Source organism: Primulina eburnea, chromosome 4, assembly GCF_022965805.1.
Source record: "Primulina eburnea isolate SZY01 chromosome 4, ASM2296580v1, whole genome shotgun sequence".
Lineage (NCBI taxonomy): Eukaryota > Viridiplantae > Streptophyta > Magnoliopsida > Lamiales > Gesneriaceae > Primulina > Primulina eburnea.
In genome coordinates this window covers 1,089,288-1,107,527 of record NC_133104.1, presented here as the reverse complement: position 1 = coordinate 1,107,527, position 18,240 = coordinate 1,089,288, and the positions used below count along the sequence as shown (strand labels likewise).

Below are 18,240 nucleotides of genomic sequence, written 5' to 3'. Positions count from 1 at the left end.
TTATCCGGTCCAATCAAGTGTTTGGTTCAATTTTAAATAAACCTACCTTATCCCTCCTATGTATGATTAGGTTATATTAGGTAGGTTAAAATAATACCTCCTCACCCCCTAGGATTATTTATCCCACTCTTAATACCTCCTATTTTTCCGATTTTACCCTTCTCCTAAATTCAAACTCACCACCATTTCCCGCCACCGACCGCCGCCGGCCAACCACAGACGGACCGCCGACCGCGGCGAGCACCGGCCGACCAGCGACGAACTGCCGACCACCGGCCGACAGCGGTTAGCGACGGTTTGTGTAGAAAGGTTTGTCAAAACACCGTTGTTTAAAAAACGTCGCAATTAGCGACGGTGTGTTTAAAAAACGTCGCTAAATGTCTAATTTTTAGTAATTAAAATAATTCAAAACAAGATCGACGACGGTTTCTCAAAAACCGTCGCTATTAGCGACGGATTGTTTTCATAAAAACCGTCGCTATGAGCAACGGTTTTTGAGAATCCGTCGGTAAGTTTCCGGCAGTCGTTTCCGGCCGTCTCACCTGCTGACCTTTTCCGATCGACCATTTCCGCCGGCCGCCGGCCGCCACTGTCGCCGTCGCGAAGGGGAAGGACAATTTCGTCTTTTCATCAAAAAATTCAAAATTATCCTACACTTAAAAATCTTATCAAACATAATATTATTTTACATCATATATTATAATTCTATCACAATCATTTTCTTTATCATTTACATACTAATCATTAGTTTATCCTATCCTTTCAACCAAACGCAGCCAAAACGAGCACAAGCAGCAAAAAACAAAAAGTTGAGGAATGTCATTCCACTCCACGACACATTCAGTGCTTCGCAAAACAGCAAATTTTTTTACTGAAAATTTTCCAATAAAGCCGTCATTTTCATATATTTCAAGACAGACATTTAAAGACTCGTGTAATATATCTCATTCGTTGATTTTGTAGATATATGATGTCATCCCATTTTTTACAATTATTAAAAAAAATTATTATTATTTTATGTAGAAAAACCCCCACCCCACCCCTCTCGCTCTCAGTATAAATTATTTCCACATTGCGCAGCGTTCTCTTTGAATCTTCACTCCAAGTCTCTGATTCCTCCAATGGCACAGGCTAGCCTCACTTCCGCCGTGCTCTTCTTGCTCGCATCATACTCCTTCATGCTCATTTTCGTTTCTTCACAGCCGCCGCTCGACGCGGTGGAGCAAGAAGCGGTGTACCGAGTTCTTGAATCAATCAACTCCGGTATCCAGTGGCGCACGCTTTTCCCGGATGACATGTGCGCCTCCGCTCCACACGGCATCGTCTGCGACTACTTCGCTGACTACTCCGCCGCCGGGTCCGCCGTCACTGCCCATGTGACGGAGCTGAGCTTTGGATACGTCTCCGAATATTCTCCCAACCCTCCTTGCGGTTTCTACTCCACCTTCCAGCCTTCTCTTTTAACCCCGCTCCCTTACCTCAATAAACTGTTCTTCTACAAATGCTTCACCGAAAAGAAAATCCCATTTCCGGATTTCTCACCATTGCTGTCTTCTTCTTTAGAGGAGCTGGTTTTCATCGAAAACCCCGGTTTATCCGGGTCTCTGAATGGCAGCATCGGTAATTTCAGCCGTTTAAGGAGGTTGGTTTTGACAGGAACAAGTGTTTCGGGCAAAATCCCACGTGGGTTTGGTGAGTTGATCAACATCGAACAGCTCACGCTTTCGAGGAGTAAGTTTGAAGGTGAGATTTCTGCGAATATTTTTCAGAACTTGCAGAAACTGAAGGTTCTCGATTTGAGTGAAAATGGGTTCAAAGGAAGCGTTCCAGAATCCATTGGAAACTTGACTGATTTGTTGAAGCTCGATTTAAGCTACAACGAGTTTTCAGGAAGAATCCCAGAAATGATCAAGAATTTGAACAGTTTGGAGTTTCTTGATCTGAGTTACAACCGTTTTGGCAACTTCGGAGTGCCACTGTTCTTGTCCGGAATGCCCAGTTTGAAGGAAGTGCATTTGAGTGGGAACTTTCTTGGAGGGCAGATCCCGGAGATATGGGGAAATCTCGGGGGCATTCTTGGGATTGGGCTATCAGGGGTAGGACTTCTTGGGAATATTCCAAAATCAATGGCGAGGAATCTGAAATTTTTGTGCTATTTAGCGCTTGATAACAATAGGCTTGAAGGGATAGTACCTGAGGAATTTGGGGCTTTGGAATTTGTTACCGAGTTGAATCTGGAGAACAACAATTTGACTGGAAGGGTACCATTTTCTGCAGAACTCGTGTCCAAACTTGGGAAAAAGTTGAAGTTGGAGGGCAATTCGGACCTTTGCATTGACGAGGGCTTGAGGTCTGCTAAGTTCAGTGGTGTGCTGGGGCAGCTGAAAGTGTGCAGACAGCAGCCAGACATTCCCCAAACCGCCCTTCTCTTTGAGAATTTTTACCCAAGGAGACCTAGGTCTTATGCCTTGATATTCCTATGGTTTGTGTTTTCTTGGTTTTGGTTCTAAAGAAAAATGAAGGGTTGGGGTAGAAGAAATGTGTACAAAATTTTCCTACGACCATTTGAATTTTGAATTGGAAATATTGTTTTCGATTTTGTTTTTACAAATGTTGGGAGATAATGGAAATTATGTAATTAGAGATCTTATCATGGTACTTGATGTTTAATTTTCCTCAAAGCCATTTATTATTATTTTCATAAAAGAAAATGGGCATATTATAGAAAGTCAAAAACTTGTATGAGACGGTCTCACGGGGACGTATTTGTGAGAATGATCTCTTATTTGGGTCATCCATGAAAAATTATTACTTTTTATGCTAAAAATATTATTTTTTTATTGTAAATATCGGTATGGTTGATATGTCTCACGGATTAAGGTCTCACATGAGACTCACTCTTATAGAATTGGACTTGTGAATAAGATTATTCATAAAATAATAGTAATTTTACAAATAAATGGTGTGGAAGATATATAGTTTGAAAGTAAAACAAATGATTTTCAAGGAAATATTTTGGCCATCTTGGATTTATAGAACTTGGTTTTTGGACAAGCCCTTGTGATGGCATGCATGAAAATTAGTTAGGGTTAGTGCATAGTAATCCAGCTATTTATGGTTTGAAGGGGACTTGATATGTTCATATCTATATCATTTGTCCTTCAATTCCAAACAATGTTGACAAATTGTCAACATTGTTGCCATAAAATAATTAGAGAATTTCAAGAAAGCTGTATATAATAGATTTCTTTCCCATTTAGCTATATTAATGAATAATCTAACTTGAATTTCAATAACAGTTCCAACAAAACGTATTCGAAAAAATATTTGAAAAAAGATGAGATATTGTACATCGATAAAAGTATTTTCCTCGGGAAATAATTTTCTATGGTCATTCAAAAAGTTCTTTTCGTTATCACACAAGTTCTATGCATAAAAAATGGTGGAAATTTTTTAAGGAACTATGCCAAAAAATAAAGGCGTGACGTTGGAAATGACCCTACAATTGTATTCCTATATATGTATATGTGTACTATATATTTGGTACTCTGAATTCCATGCCAACCCTTTTACACCTTTTGAAGCTAATCTTTGTAACATGAAAACGTACAAAATTGCAAATATACCAAATCGTTGTTGGTTCCGAGACAGTATGCGAGCTTTGGTTTAAGCAAATGATTTATTGAAAGTGTATCATGTAGGCAATAGCCTGATCATAGAAAAAATCTTTAACTCAATTGATGGTCTTTACGCAGAAAATACTATGTTGTATTAGGTGATTCTAATCCAATTCAAAGTTGGGTATGAAAGCCTGCTCGTATGACGAGAATTTCTTTTTGTTGCATTGATTTCCAGGTACTTGCATAAGCACATGCTTGGATAAAAATTTCTACTCTCGACGAAAATGTTTCTGTTTTGGCTTGAATATTCTCAAAATGGCAAGCTTGACTAGTTGTATAAAAAAGGAAAATTAACAATATTGTGTCTCCATGTGTTTTTATACATTATGTTCGATTGAATATTTGATGAAACATATTTTTTATTTTGAAGTCAGATGTTTAATTGAATATTTTGTATTAAAATATAAGGAAAGCGTTGCATGTGTGTAGTATAGACGGGTTTATTTCATCCTATCCATGTGGGCATTGCTCCCATGATAGGATGGATGGTCAAGATTTGCCCATACATATATAGGACCCACTTTTTTTTTTTGGAAATTGTACGTGTGACAAGATCTTACTCGTTGAAATGAAATGAGGGCAGTGCCCACATAAGTAGGATCTCATCTACCGTCTTATTCCATCATGTTCAAGTTGTGAGATGCAATGATACCTAACTTGCTCATTGACTGATTTGGCATATTATTCAACTAACACAAAGAAGTGATCGGTATTTTATACATAATTATAAATCAAATTTTTATTTAATACATAATTAGGAAGTTCCATGGATCCCTTTTCTTCGTTTACACAGAAAGAACAAAGAGTTTTTCTTTGGACAGTACCGTATGTAGGCCGTGAATAATTCCCATGAACCAAAATATTATGTACAACTTTTTGTAAAGAATGAACCGGCACAATGATCGATTAGCTGAAGCGCTTCAAAGAATAGGTATATTATCGAATAGAATGATAAAAATACGAAAGGACAAGTTTGTTGAATTCAATAACTTGCTGCCATGCTGCAGCAACTAGGGATACTAAGATTTCTTGGCCTGCATTTAACAGCGAGATATAAGAAATATAGGAAAATTGATTGAAGGTATGCTGGATATTATCAGAGAGACAATATAGAGATGATGACACGGAGAAAATATAGCTTGCCTTCCTCAAATACTTCTTGTGAATTTTCAGTGCTGCCATCAATGACTTTTTAGCATCCAAATTTCCAGTGATTTCACCCAAAATCTATAATGGTATCACGGAAATGCACATTGGCGGATATTAAAAGAGGTTCATCAAATAAATTAATTTGAATACTATAAGTAGAAGAAGTACCAGAGCAACATCATCCATGCCTTGAGCTTCTTTAAGAAGTTGTTTATTTTTTGTTTCGAGTACGCTAGCAGCTAGGAAAACAGCAAGAGCACACCTCTGGTCCGTCCATCCAGTTTTCACGTTCTTCTTCGCGAACTTTCCACACTGTTTCAGCAGCTTGTGATCTGCTTTAATTTCTTCAGTTTTATGAACTTCAGAAGAAATTAAGTCACTTGACTCATATGATGAATAGATGCTTGGATTGTATTCCATGGCCCACATGACCTGAAGTACAAATATTCACCTTATTGAGAGATTCATAGGACAGAATATCCCACACAAGTCGGTCAAAAGGGCCAATGAGCCTGACTAAAACGAAATGAACAATGAATACAACAAAATCTAGTTTGGTACCAAAACTCAGGGTGTAAAAAACAATGTCAAAAAGAGTAAGAATCAGTGATTTATAGTATTTGAACATAAGAAGGTGACTTTGTTTACCTCCCAGAGATACAGGCCATCAATAAATGAAAACTCTCTACGAAAAAGAACCATGAGCATACGAATTGCAAATAAGTACTCCCCACCATCCAGTTCCTCTGTCAAAGAAAAATGTGGCATAAGATCAAAGAAGTTGAATGTTTGTTTTGAGAGAGAGAGAGAGAGAGAGAGAGAGAGAGAGAGAGAGAGAGAGAGAGAGAGAGAGGCCAGAAACTAGTTCTAGGTTAAATCTTGCAGATTCTTAGTTCAGATTTCAAAGTAATCTGAGAGGGAATACTCATGAGAATAAATCTCAAGGAAGGGATTGAAATGAGGGAGATAAACATCAGACTTGAAATGTTAATGGGATGAAATCGAAACACATTATAAAACTAGAAGGCAATATACGAGGCTAAAACCAATAAATTTTCTTAATGGTGACAATAAGAAACTTGTAAAGTACTTGATATGAGGTGAGGTGATAAAAAATATTTAACCAAAGCCATTTTAGAAAAAAAAATGGCAAAAGATGAAAAAGTTAAAGGTGGAGCTTTGGGGAAAAAACTTCTAATGACAAATCCAGACTTACCAAGGTGCTGATGGAGCTTTGGGTCAATAGCTTTAATAATTTGTCCAAGAGTACTCAGTTGAGATTTCACCCCCATGGAACTTGTAGTGCAACGGAAGTTCTCCCTCTTTAAATACAGGATGAAAAATGAGTTGTAAAAGCAAGAGAGACATAACCTAAATCATTAAGAATCTAAATTATTAAAAAAAATTAAGAGAACAGAGTGTCTATGGGTAATTACGGAGAGCATCAAGTAAAATCTGGTAGCATAATCCACAGCACAGTAAAACCAGTCCAGCTGATTCAAGGCAGGTATTCCAAAAAAAAAAAAAAGGAAATGTTTGGTGTGGAGCTGTGATCCACGGAAAAAACATGCCGGGCCTTTACAAATTTCCCAAGCCAAGACTCATAATAGCACTTGAATCAACACAAAACCACGAGCTAAATACTCATAAATATCTACAGGTTCGAGGGAATAAAAACATACCCAAATGAACAAGTCCAGACCTATAAAAATGAAAGGTGAGACAAAACTTTTCTAAATCGTAAAACAAAAATTTTTCTAAATCGTAAAAGCTATTTATTAGTAAGCAACATGTGACTCGAGAACTGAGAAGTCATTCTCATCTCACATGGTTATCCACTTATCAGCTTTCCATGTACAGAAAGGAAAAGATGGCTCTAATTTCAGACTGGGGGTTTCAATAAAAATAGTGAATTGAATGATAACTGTCTTCATGAGCTCCAATCAGCTAGTCTATATCCTAAATCCTAATCATGTTCTTGGATATCATCTCATTAAACGAGCTACGCTATTGTTAGATGAGGAAGAATACACCTGAAAATATCCATATTGTATAGAGTCAAGATCCTAACCCCAGCGTATCACAGGACAAAAACAGAATTTAGTGCTAATGCTCTAGATATCATTGCTTCTAAGATCTACCCGAATGCTTTCCATGTATTTTGCGTGGGAAATAAAGCACAAGTCAATTTCAAAATATAGTAGAGTAACAAAAATCTAGTCCATTTCGATCCAACCCGAAGGATGAAGTCACTATTCCATTGTTAATAGCATCTTAATATAAATTGATATTCAAGAATTTAATATGGGACCAGACATTTGAAAATTGAAATTATACCTGCTTCAATATAATATGAAATGAGAACATTGCTAAGGCTAAGGAAGTCTTACCATTCTACGCATTGCACGCTCAAAGCACCAGAAGGCATCCGCTTCATCTTCAAGAAGAATAACCATTGGAGAACATATATCATTCATTCCTGATCAAGGGGATAAAATAAATAAAACTAGGGCTAGATAGTTGATGCTTCAATAACAGTTGTGGTACGTGAAATATCACCTTGAACATATCCAATATCTTTATCCAACCAAGAATAGACAGCAAGTATATCCCAGAGCTTTGCCCGATTAGCTTCATTCTCATAAAAAACGAGAGCACGATCTGTCCGAACAACATCCAAACCTAGAGCACAATTTATGTCAGCTGTGAGAATCAGAAATAAATATGCATACTTTAAAATCATTTTTGACAAGAACTTCAGATGGGCAGGGAAGAAAGTAGGAATTATGCTTGGTAATAAGGGAGTAGGGTAGAGGCGCATGTCTGCGCAAAGAGCATCAATATTTCTGACTAAAATGTGCATGCATTGTATGGGTGCATAGGGCTGGCTGCCTTTTGTGTCAATCTTCAGTTTCAATATCCTCTCTAAATTACCCATGAATGATAATTGTCATCACGCTCCAAATATAGATGCAGGCAAAGTACGCAAGTTTGGGAACCAGACCAAAAACCATAGGTGTTCAACATTTGCCAACCACGTGATCCAGATAAGGTCAGTCACTTCGTCTAAAAGCTTAAATGGTTAAGCAAACGCCCATTGTTCACCAATATTCTGAAGTAAAAGTATAAACAATTATATGGTTCAATCATCTAGAGATCTTCTTGCAATAGACCTTTTTTTTTGCCAGTCATCATACACACATTTATAACACCACCTTGATATAGGTAACACAATACGGCAACTAAAATTCTTCATCGGACCATGCAGATTACAATAAATGCTATAGGTAACACAATACAACAACTAAAATTCTTCATCAGACCATGCAGATTACAACAAATAAGTGCTTCAATTCTTTGTAAAATACAACTAAATATGCATGAGAATGTCAGAAAAAATCAACGACACAACAAGAGACCACATAAAAAATTAAGCTTCAGCACAAACTAAAGTTGCCACTTGAGCTAAGCCTAAATACAGACCGATTTGAGGTAATCCAAGCTTCCACTGAATCGTGCTTTGATCTGAAGAGACACCATTTGATAGAAAAGCATTATCTTGGTGGTTACCGCTAACCGAAGGATCTTGTATTAGGTGGCCATCATCATTAATTATAGGTGTTGTGACAAGATTTCCGCTGCCGATTACAGGTACCAGCTGTTGGCATTCGGATTTCCATGCCGCATACTGTTCCCTAAGAGTATAAACAAATACAATTGATGTTTGATTTCACTGACGACAAATTCTCCATAAAAACAGGTTCTACTGTTAAAATGTAGGATAAAAATGGAATTTTAGATGTGACGTACATCAATTCAACTCAGTTAATTATGCAGCTGTTCTAGAAGATCCGAGTCATAAACCAAACTGGCTTTCATACCTTCTCCGTTGTCGGACAACATTTCTTTCATCCAATGCGCTGTTAGGATCAAAACAACCCAATAAGAACTCCCAGACTTCTCCTTTAATCAATGGATGAATGCCCTAACCATAAAAGAAAAAAAAATCAGCATTCCTATTTGTGCAACATGCCAACAATTGTATATAAATATTATCTTTGTTGTTTTTTGGCGTAGGCTATGAAAATATATAGGACTGTGGAATCTGAAGTCAACTTATTATAAGTCACTCAGAAATGCCAGTTAATTGTCCAAGCAGGCATCCAAAACTTACAACGAGCAATAACAAGGAATAGCCACACAAAATTCAAAATTACCCCTCTTTGAATTCTTCTAAGGACACCTGCTATATCCAAATGACCATCTTCAGAAAATGATGCATTCCATCTTCTCGGACTGAGAGTCTTGCCAACCTGAAAATATGACATGAGAGAAGTATAACAAAAGTGTGGTCCCCATGATTGCATGAAATAGACAGCTATGTTAATTATTCCCCTGATAATTTGGTAATTTGGGTTTTAACTTCTAATGAATATGATAAGAGTGCTAACCTCTAATTATAGAATATAATGGGTATTTTCTATTTAAAGTAAAACTTCGATATATTGATAGTGGTTATGATCTCCGCATCACATGTCGAGTATGCCCTTAGATACCTTGAATTATTGTCGAGTATGCTCCCACAAGTTACATTTCTTTAAAGATTTGACAAATGATTCTGGATAGTTGAATAACGACCGTATCACCCTTAGAGCTCTAACAGATTCATCCTTTAAATATGAAACATTTCAAGGACAAAAAAATCAAACTTGAAACTTAGGAGACGTGCATATTTTTAAACAATCATGTGTTACGATACAGTCAATTACCAGCTACCAAGTAAAATGCATCGTCAATAACTGCAGAGAAAGTTAATATAAATTGAAAAGTATGCAAGAAAAAAAAACAAGGCAAGAAACTAAAACATCTTCCTACGATACATCCAGCACAGAGATCATATCCAATGTCTGACGCAGACAGCTCAATTACTAATCAAATTAGAAAAATGGGAAAATCCAAGCGCATAACATTCTTCCATACCCGAGCCTTAAATCTAGTCCTGGGAGCATCGGCTTGACATTCAGGTCTAATAGGATAGTAAGCATCCAGCTCCTCAACCGCCGAGCTAAAAAACATCCTGCCACAACGAGCATCCAAAATTACCAGCAATCACTCGCACACGTTGTTACAACCAAGAAACAATGAAAACGACACAAATGAAAAAATAAATAAAATAAAAATTTCAACCGGTGCCTACCCATCTTTCTTGCACATGATGAACATGGAGTTCCCCATGTATTGCAAAATACTTGTAATAGACTCAAAAAACTCAACACACTGCACAACCCGTAATCAGATAACATTCAATGATGACAAATAAATTGGGATCCAGCACAATTTCTTCAAATAGAAACACATATTTCCTCCCCAAAGTTATAACAAAATCGTGCCACGCACGTCAGATCAGGGCAAAAAGAGACAGCGAAATCGGACGCATGGACATATTTAAAATTCAAATCGAACCTTTTGATTTGCAGTAAAGAATATTGCGGAAACTTTACGTTTCACGAAGAAAAATTCTCAGATGCAGCTTCTACGACATTGAATTTGTCAAGATTCAAAAATTTATTAGTAAATTGCATGCTGACCAATAAAGACTGTCCTTTGGGAAGGACGCCCCCAACGGCAACGGTAATAAGAGCTTGTTAGATTCTCTCTTGCCAGGAATTATTTCTATATTTTTTTTATAAATATTTTAAATTTTATGGGTTTAGTTTAATACATAAAATCAGTGAAACATTGGAGTAAAAAAAGAAATATAGGGCAAAGATTATAAACTCTTTAAAATGTATTACCAAACAAATTTGTGATCTTATATCTCTAAATACTTGTTTGGTAGAAAAGTTTAGTCGAATTTATAGGATATAAATAAGTAAATACCCACATAAAATGGGAGACTTACTCTTCATTTGTCAAAAATTTGTATGAGACGGTCTAATAAGTCGTATTTTGTGATATATATATATATTATTTGGATCATCTATGAAAAAATATTATTTTTATGCTAAAGATATTACTTTTTATTGTGAATATCAGTAGGGTTGACCCGTCTCACAGATAAAAATTCGTGAAACCGTCTCACAACAGATCTACTCAATTCATTTACCATTTCACTTAAAACATTAAAAAAATAGTATGAATAAAATCAGTTATTATTTAAATTGAAACAAACATTTGTTATAATTGAATAGATGATGATGATGATGATGATTATTATTATTTAAATGATGACAAAGATTTTCATAATTGAATGAAAAACTCAAGATCATATTCAAAATTTGAGATATTAATGAATTTAAGAAGTCAAAATCATGACATGAGTCCGATGAAAAACTGTAATAAAGTAATTCACATAAATACATAAATCTAGAGAATAACTTGATATATTTGTGGATAAGCCAAAGTTTATTGAAAAAACGAATTTTTTTGTAAATTTCATCGTCACCAATATAATAAAATAAGCTTTGTCGTATATGTTAGCTGAGCTAGTGAAGTCCTCGATGTTTGATGAATTATTGAGAATATAATTTAAAAATTTTAAGATATAAACTAATTTTAATATTTATGAGAATACAACGTTTGATGCAATCGAGATTTATGGACCAAATTTAAATTTAGCCCAACTTAAGCCCAGTCGAGAACACATGCAAGCCCAGAAATCTACTTATTCTAAGCTAACCCTAATCCAATTGTTTCTCTCCCGCAGGCTCCCACGTGCAACACTTCCGCAGCAGACAAGAGTGATCGCCGAAAATGGTGAGTTCCCCAAAAGCTTCCTCTCCCGTACAATAAGACGGAGGCTTGCAGTTATGTTTGATATGTATTCTGTGCGATGATTTTTTTGTATAATCTTCGATTCGAGTTCAGTATACCTGATTTGTTGGAATGTTTTCGATAATGTGTAGCCGTTCAAAAGGTATGTGGAGATCGGGAGGGTGGCGTTAGTCAACTACGGGAAGGACTACGGCAAGCTTGTTGTCATCGTCGACGTCATCGACCAGAACAGAGTATGTATATTCCGGTTACTTGCTTTCTACTGCGATCATTTTTATGGGATGCTTCGGATTACTGCTAGTTGTTTTTGCAAAATATTGAATTTGGATTATTTTTGGTTGGATTCATGCTATGAATGTTTTTTATTTGCTTTCTGCTGGTTGCTGTAGATTTTATATCAGTCGAGCTGAATTAGTAGCTCTAGTTGTTACTTTATCTTATTGCACGAAAAGCCTTAATCAGGAATTAGCATATTTTTTTTTTCATTTGTTGAATTTGATGAGCTTATGAGGCATTGGCGTTGCTTTGGCATTGACAAGTTCAGTGTTCAATTTAGAATAAAGAAAATGTTGACTAGTTTTCTTGTTTTGCTTGATTGATTTATCAAAGGGCACTCGCATTTCAGCTACGCCCTACTCTCGTGGTGTCGGGAGCATAGTTGTCAAAGGCGAGCGCCTCTCGCCTTGAGGCGAGAGGCGCCACCAGGCGCGGGTGTTGCGCCTGGGACAATCCCAGGCGCAACGATTTACAAAGGCGAGCCCAGGCGCGCGCCTGGGCTCGCCTTGGAAGGGCTCTCGGGCGCGCCTTAGTCGCGCCTGAGATTGTTTTTTTTTTTAAATTCTGTTTTGTTTTTTTTTTAATATAAACTTAAAGGTCAAAAGCCCAGCCCAATCCCAAACCCTAGCAGCCTATGTAAGAAATTATATAAGCGACAAAGCTGTGAAGACTACCACAGAATACAGCCAACAACGTGACGAGTGACGGCAGCGTGAATAAGACAAGAGAAAGGTCAAGAACCAGTTAGTGAAGAAGCTCAGGTATCGGTTCTTGATATTGTCGATATCTTATTTCTATTTTTACTTTTTAAAAGCAGAAGTGCCGGTACCTCTTTTAGAATTCATATTAAAGAATGTAGCACATGTGCAAAGAAAGATAGAGAACTGGGAGAAAGACATGCAGAAATCAAAGCATATTTGATTGGACCGCTTTATTAAATTAAAATGAAATTTAAAACTACACATGTCTTGAATCCATGCAACCGGAACACGTAATCAATAATATCAATTGGACTGCCTTTAATATCTTTTAATATTTTTTAATATTTAGACAAACCAGGGATCCCACTACCTTTAAGAGTTTAATATATTTTTTATGGCATGATAAATCCAATAACTATGTGTATGTTCGAGAGTATCATAGCTCATCTTTAGAAAATAATTGGCAATGATGTTATTTTACAAATTGTCTCTCGAATTTTCCACTTTTTTATTTTTTTAAAAAAATATATTGCTACATGCAGCGCGGTGGTGGCTGCCAACCGCATCCCACCATGCTCCATGTTAGCTTTTTTCAAAAATAAATTTTTACCTTAAATAAAAAAGTAAATAAATATTAATTAATTGATCGTGAAACCTTAAATATTTTGATCACGAGACTCGAAAATATTTAATTGTGAAATATTTGATTGTAAGATCTGATATTTGAGAAGATGAATATTAGAACTTTGATGTGGATGAATGACCTACGAATAATTGAGAAATATCTTTTAACTACTTTGATTGCCATAAACTGAGATTGTGGTCATGTCTACCTCGGGTTTTTTTTATAAATTATGTTATTGTATATATACCGAATTATTAATTAATATGTTGCAATATTTTCTCCAGGATAATGTCTGCCTCTGAAAATTTGGAGAATCGTAAAGATCCTGGCTGGAATTATGGGAAATTAATCAATCCAAAAGACACTAATTCCGTGCAATGTGTTTTTTGTGACAAAATTCTCAAGGGAGGAATTTTTCGTCTCAAGCAACATCTTGCTGGAGGCCATCGAAATGCCAAAGCATGTCAAAAATGCCCTGAGCATGTTAGAACTGAAATTCAAGTTTACATCTCCAAAAAAAAAGAAATCAAGCAGCAAATGGACATGAATCCTAGTTTTGATGATTTTGATGAGCAATTGGAAATTTTGGAAGATGATGTGGTTCCAATCCCTCGAAAAGGGAAACAATCAATATTTAGTTCAACAGCGAGTTCTGCCGCCATCCCCCCTGTTTTCTCAAGTCAAAAGACAAAGACGGTTGGTCCTCTTGATTACTTTTTTGTCAACAATATGGATCAGGTTGTTATTCAAGGAAAGCAGAAAGGAGCAAAAGATTCAAAGAAATATGATGAGAGTCAGAAAAAAGTGAGAGACTCTGTGGTACAGTATTTTGTCAAATGGATGTACGATGCAGGTATTCCGTTCAATGCTGTAAAGTATGATAGTTTTAAGGAATTTTGTAGAGCTGCATCTTATTGTACTCATGATTGGAAGCCCCCAAGTTACCATGAAGTTAGGGTAACTTATTTAAATAAAGAAATACAAAGTACGAAAATCCTTTTGAAAGAGTACGAGGCAGACTATAAAAAATATGGATGTTCATTAATGGCTGACGGATGGACTGATGGAAAAAATAGAACTTTAATTAATTTTTTGGTGAACGGTCCAAGAGGGACAATATTTTTGGAATCTGTGGATGCATCCGGCTTTTCTCATACCGGTCTCAAGTTGTTTGACTTACTTGAAAAGTATGTGGAGAAAATTGGTCCAAAGAATGTTGTTCAACTGGTTACAGATAATGCCTCTGCAAATATTTCAGCAGGTATGAAATGTGAATTCAAGATATTACTTTGTAATAAGTATTAAATTTTTTATTTATAAGCAATAACATTAATCTTTAATATGCAGGGAAGTATTTGACGATAAGATTTCCACACATATTCTGGACTCCATGTGCTGCCCATTGTTTGGATTTAATGCTTGAAGATTTGTTCAAAATTCCTGTACTGAAGAAGGTTTATGAAAGGGGGATGATGGTGAATGGCTATATATATAATAGGCCACAAGTCTTGAACATGATGAGAGAATTCACAGGTCAAAGAGAAATGATTAGGGCTGGGAAAACTCGTTTTGCCACTGCTTTTTTGACTTTAAAAAGGTTTCAAAAACAGAAGGTGAATTTAAGAAAGATGTTCACTTCAGAAAAGTGGAACACGAGTCGATTTGCGAAGGAGGTAGAAGGTAAACGTGCAACAGAGATTATATTGATGCCTTCGTTTTGGAATCATGTTGTTTATGCCATTAAAGTTGGTGGCCCAATTATTAAAGTGCTTCGATTAGTTGATGGTGAAAAAAAACCTGCCATGGGGTATATATACGAGGCTATGGATCGAGCTAAGGAGGCTATTGCTTTGGCTTTCAACAACAATAAAGAGAAGTACCAGAAGATTTTTGAAATCATTGATAAAAGGTGGACGGATCAGCTTCATAAGCCTTTGCATGCAGCTGGTTACTTTTTGAACCCGGAATTCTTTTATACGAATCCAGAGATAGAAAAAGATGCTGAAGTTATGAAGGGGTTGTACGAGTGTGTTGAAAAGATGTGTGAAGATGTTGACGTTCAAGATAAAATCACATATCAACTCTCAAAATATAAAAATGCTGATGGGCTTTTTGGCGGTTCTATGGCTATTAGACATAGAAATAAATTATCACCAGGTAATTAATTCTTGTTTTTTATTTCAAGATCATAACATATTGTTGAAAACTTTAAGAATTTTAACTTCGAAATTTTGTTTATCTCATTTGACAGCTGAATGGTGGTTGGCTTATGGTTCTACGACCCCACAATTGCAAGATTTTGCTGTTAGAATTCTCAGTCTTACGTGCAGTGCTTCTGGTTGTGAGCGGAACTGGAGTATGTTTCAGCATGTAAGTATTTAAATTTTAACATTAAATAGATACTCTTGAGTCTTGACATATTAATTGTAGTTATTATTTCGAACAATTCATGAAGGATGAATGTATTTTAAAATTTTTGCAGCTTCATTCGAAAAGAAGAAACAGGTTGGCGCAGAAGCGTTTGAATGATCTAGTCTTCATTAAATATAACAGGGCATTGAAACGTCGATATGATTTGCGCGACAAAATTGATCCTATTTCATTGGATGATATCGATGATAGCAATGAATGGTTGATGGGGAGATTGGACAATGAAGAAAATAATCTAGTCTTTGGGGATGATGATTTGACATGGGGTGATGTAGGCCGAGCGGCTGGGGTTGGGGAACCGATTTATGGTTTTAGATCTCGTGTTTCATCTTCTTCAAACGAGGTAAGGGCATCTACATCCAAAACAACCAGAAAAAGGCCAATTTCACATCTTTTGGATGAAGAGGAAGAAGAAATTGATGTTGATCAAGAAAGTGGTGAAGATCAAGAAGAATACAAGTCCGAAAGTTCTAGGGACTCTGATGATTCGATGGAAGAAGATGAACTTGATTTAGATGATTGAAGAATTTTAATCTTGTTACTTATTATTATGAGCTTATTAATTATTTATTGTTTTGTGTGACATTGTGACTTAATTATTTCATATTTTAATATATTATTCTAAGATAAATATATTTTTTTAAATAATTAAAAACGGGCGCCTTGCTTCGGTAAGGCGCGCGCCTCGCCTTGCGCCTTGCGCCTCAGGCTCCAGAGCCCTTGTGCGCCTTGGTGCGCCTTGCGCCCTTGACAACTATGGTCGGGAGGGGTTGGATTTCGATTTAGTAGGATGATTCATTGATTCCTATTTGTTCGATAATATCGTGTAATATTGATCAATTTTAATTTTTGACCCGGATGAGTTTATCCAAATGACAGGCTCTAGTGGATTCGCCCGACATGGTACGAAGTCAAATGAACTTCAAGAGGCTTTCGCTTACTGACATCAAGATTGATATCAAAAGGGTGCCAAAGAAGAAGACACTTATTGCTGCTATGGAAGCTGCTGGTGTGTATTACTTGATGTTGTATAGCTAGTATATATTGGTCTGTTTGATGTTGTTAGACATTTCTATCTTAAAATTGTTTCATGAGTGGTGTATGTGATATGATGAAAATGCATTTTTGTGAAAGAAACATAGACTGTGGATATTTTACCATAGTCAAACATTTCCAGAAAACAGAAGCGAATATAGCACTTGCATTACTTGATTTCATTTATTTTAATTTGAAGTGTGGTGTCGTATCTTGCAGATGTCAAGGGCAAGTGGGAAAAGAGTTCATGGGGGAGGAAGTTGATCGTGCAAAAGAGAAGGGCGACCTTAAATGATTTTGATAGATTCAAATTAATGTTGGCCAAAATCAAGGTACACACAATCTTTGTGATACCATAGCTTTTTCCTAGTATCATTCACGTATGCTTTATCTAGGGAAATAACTAAAACAAGGAATCTGAATTGAATAACACTTACCTCCCAAAAGTTAAACCGAAATTATCCGAAAAGGGTACTCACCACTTACACATTAAACCGAAAATTTTCCAATGGAAAGTATATTTAGCAGAAAGGTGATCTTTCTGGCATAGGCGTCTTAACCGTCTGTTGTTACTGTGAAACTACAGAGAGCAGGAGTTGTGAGGCAAGAGCTTGCAAATCTTAAGAAAGAGATCGCGGCGTAAGTTCTAGTTTTTATGATTGTTGGAACGATTTTGGAAAGTTATGTTCCCTTTGAGCTGTTCTTGTTAAATCACGTTTTACTTTCAGTTTTATGTATGCCGTTAAATTCTGTTCCTCCGGTATTCAATTTGATGCAGTGCAAGAAATGAGAGTAGATAGTGATTTTTTTTTTACAAGAGTAATATAATATTTTAAAGCGAAGTATGTGTTAACTCAAATTGATTGTCCTACGGTATTCACTATTTAAGTTGATGTAATACAAGATCTTATATTCGTGGTTTATAAAATCTAACAATGACGATTATTGAATTTACTAGAATCATAAAATGAATTATTTACCCCCTAAAAAACACGACCAAATTACCCACCGCGATAGAAGATTACTAATATTAAAAGATAATGTATTTTCTGTATTCGTCCCATGTGTATATGTATATATATGTATACTTTGTATATATATTTTGTACATATATGTACACTGTATACACTATATATATATATTATATTATATTATATATGCATACGGTATGTATATATGTACACACACTCGTAATAATAATAATAATAATATCTCATGTCCCGTTATCATCTATAGGTTTTTAGGGATGTAAACGAACCAAACCGTTTGTGAGCTATTCGAAGCTCGATTCGATAAAAGTTCGTTTAATGAAGTTCGTTAAGATAAACAAATCAAACTTAAGCTTTACAGTATTCGGCTCGTTAGTTCGTGAACATGTTCGTTGGTAAGTTCATGAGTAATCTTTTAAATGAAAAAATAATATATTTGATATTTGATTTATTGATTTTGCATATTATTTAAGAAATATATAGAAAAATATATTAAATTTATTTATTACAATAAATTTACAAATTTTAATAAAAATAATATATTTTTTTAAATATATAATTTATTTTTTAATTAATTTAAT

At 35.8% G+C, this 18,240-nt stretch overlaps 4 protein-coding genes across 8 annotated transcripts; 3 read left to right on the top strand and 1 right to left on the bottom strand.

The window, feature by feature from the left end:
* The first annotated feature begins 1,082 nt into the window (after positions 1-1,082).
* Positions 1,083-2,555, top strand: LOC140829653 (uncharacterized). Its single transcript, XM_073192959.1, has one exon. The coding sequence runs from the start codon at positions 1,122-1,124 to the stop codon at positions 2,508-2,510; it is 1,389 nt and encodes a 462-aa protein (XP_073049060.1). The 5' UTR covers positions 1,083-1,121; the 3' UTR covers positions 2,511-2,555.
* A 1,869-nt stretch (positions 2,556-4,424) lies between these two features.
* Positions 4,425-10,462, bottom strand: LOC140830456 (rab GTPase-activating protein 22-like). 4 transcript variants are annotated; one of them, XM_073193780.1, is made up of 13 exons: positions 10,293-10,462; positions 10,027-10,106; positions 9,810-9,906; positions 9,047-9,142; positions 8,711-8,814; positions 8,313-8,524; positions 7,389-7,511; positions 7,220-7,308; positions 6,046-6,151; positions 5,478-5,575; positions 4,998-5,261; positions 4,824-4,907; positions 4,425-4,714 (listed from the first exon to the last, which is right to left on the bottom strand). In XM_073193780.1, exons 2-13 carry the CDS (start codon positions 10,062-10,064, stop codon positions 4,700-4,702), a joined length of 1,326 nt encoding a protein of 441 aa, XP_073049881.1. In that variant the 5' UTR covers positions 10,065-10,106; positions 10,293-10,462; the 3' UTR covers positions 4,425-4,699. The 4 variants fall into 4 exon arrangements, with proteins under 4 accessions (XP_073049881.1, XP_073049880.1, XP_073049882.1 ...); XM_073193779.1 differs by lacking the exon at positions 10,293-10,462 and having other exon boundaries at positions 10,027-10,264; XM_073193781.1 differs by lacking the exon at positions 10,027-10,106 and having other exon boundaries at positions 4,426-4,714; positions 10,293-10,461.
* A 932-nt stretch (positions 10,463-11,394) lies between these two features.
* LOC140830455 (large ribosomal subunit protein eL14z-like) lies at positions 11,395-17,425 on the top strand. The gene is made up of 5 exons (XM_073193778.1): positions 11,395-11,585; positions 11,735-11,836; positions 16,515-16,644; positions 16,890-17,002; positions 17,257-17,425. The coding sequence occupies exons 1-5, from the start codon at positions 11,583-11,585 to the stop codon at positions 17,311-17,313; spliced, it is 405 nt and encodes a 134-aa protein (XP_073049879.1). The 5' UTR covers positions 11,395-11,582; the 3' UTR covers positions 17,314-17,425.
* Positions 11,846-16,408, top strand: LOC140830454 (uncharacterized). 2 transcript variants are annotated; one of them, XM_073193777.1, is made up of 5 exons: positions 11,846-12,640; positions 13,490-14,466; positions 14,553-15,362; positions 15,457-15,575; positions 15,688-16,408. In XM_073193777.1, exons 2-5 carry the CDS (start codon positions 13,494-13,496, stop codon positions 16,156-16,158), a joined length of 2,373 nt encoding a protein of 790 aa, XP_073049878.1. In that variant the 5' UTR covers positions 11,846-12,640; positions 13,490-13,493; the 3' UTR covers positions 16,159-16,408. The 2 variants fall into 2 exon arrangements, with proteins under 2 accessions (XP_073049878.1, XP_073049877.1); XM_073193776.1 differs by lacking the exon at positions 11,846-12,640 and having other exon boundaries at positions 12,917-14,466.
* Positions 17,426-18,240: the final 815 nt, after the last annotated feature.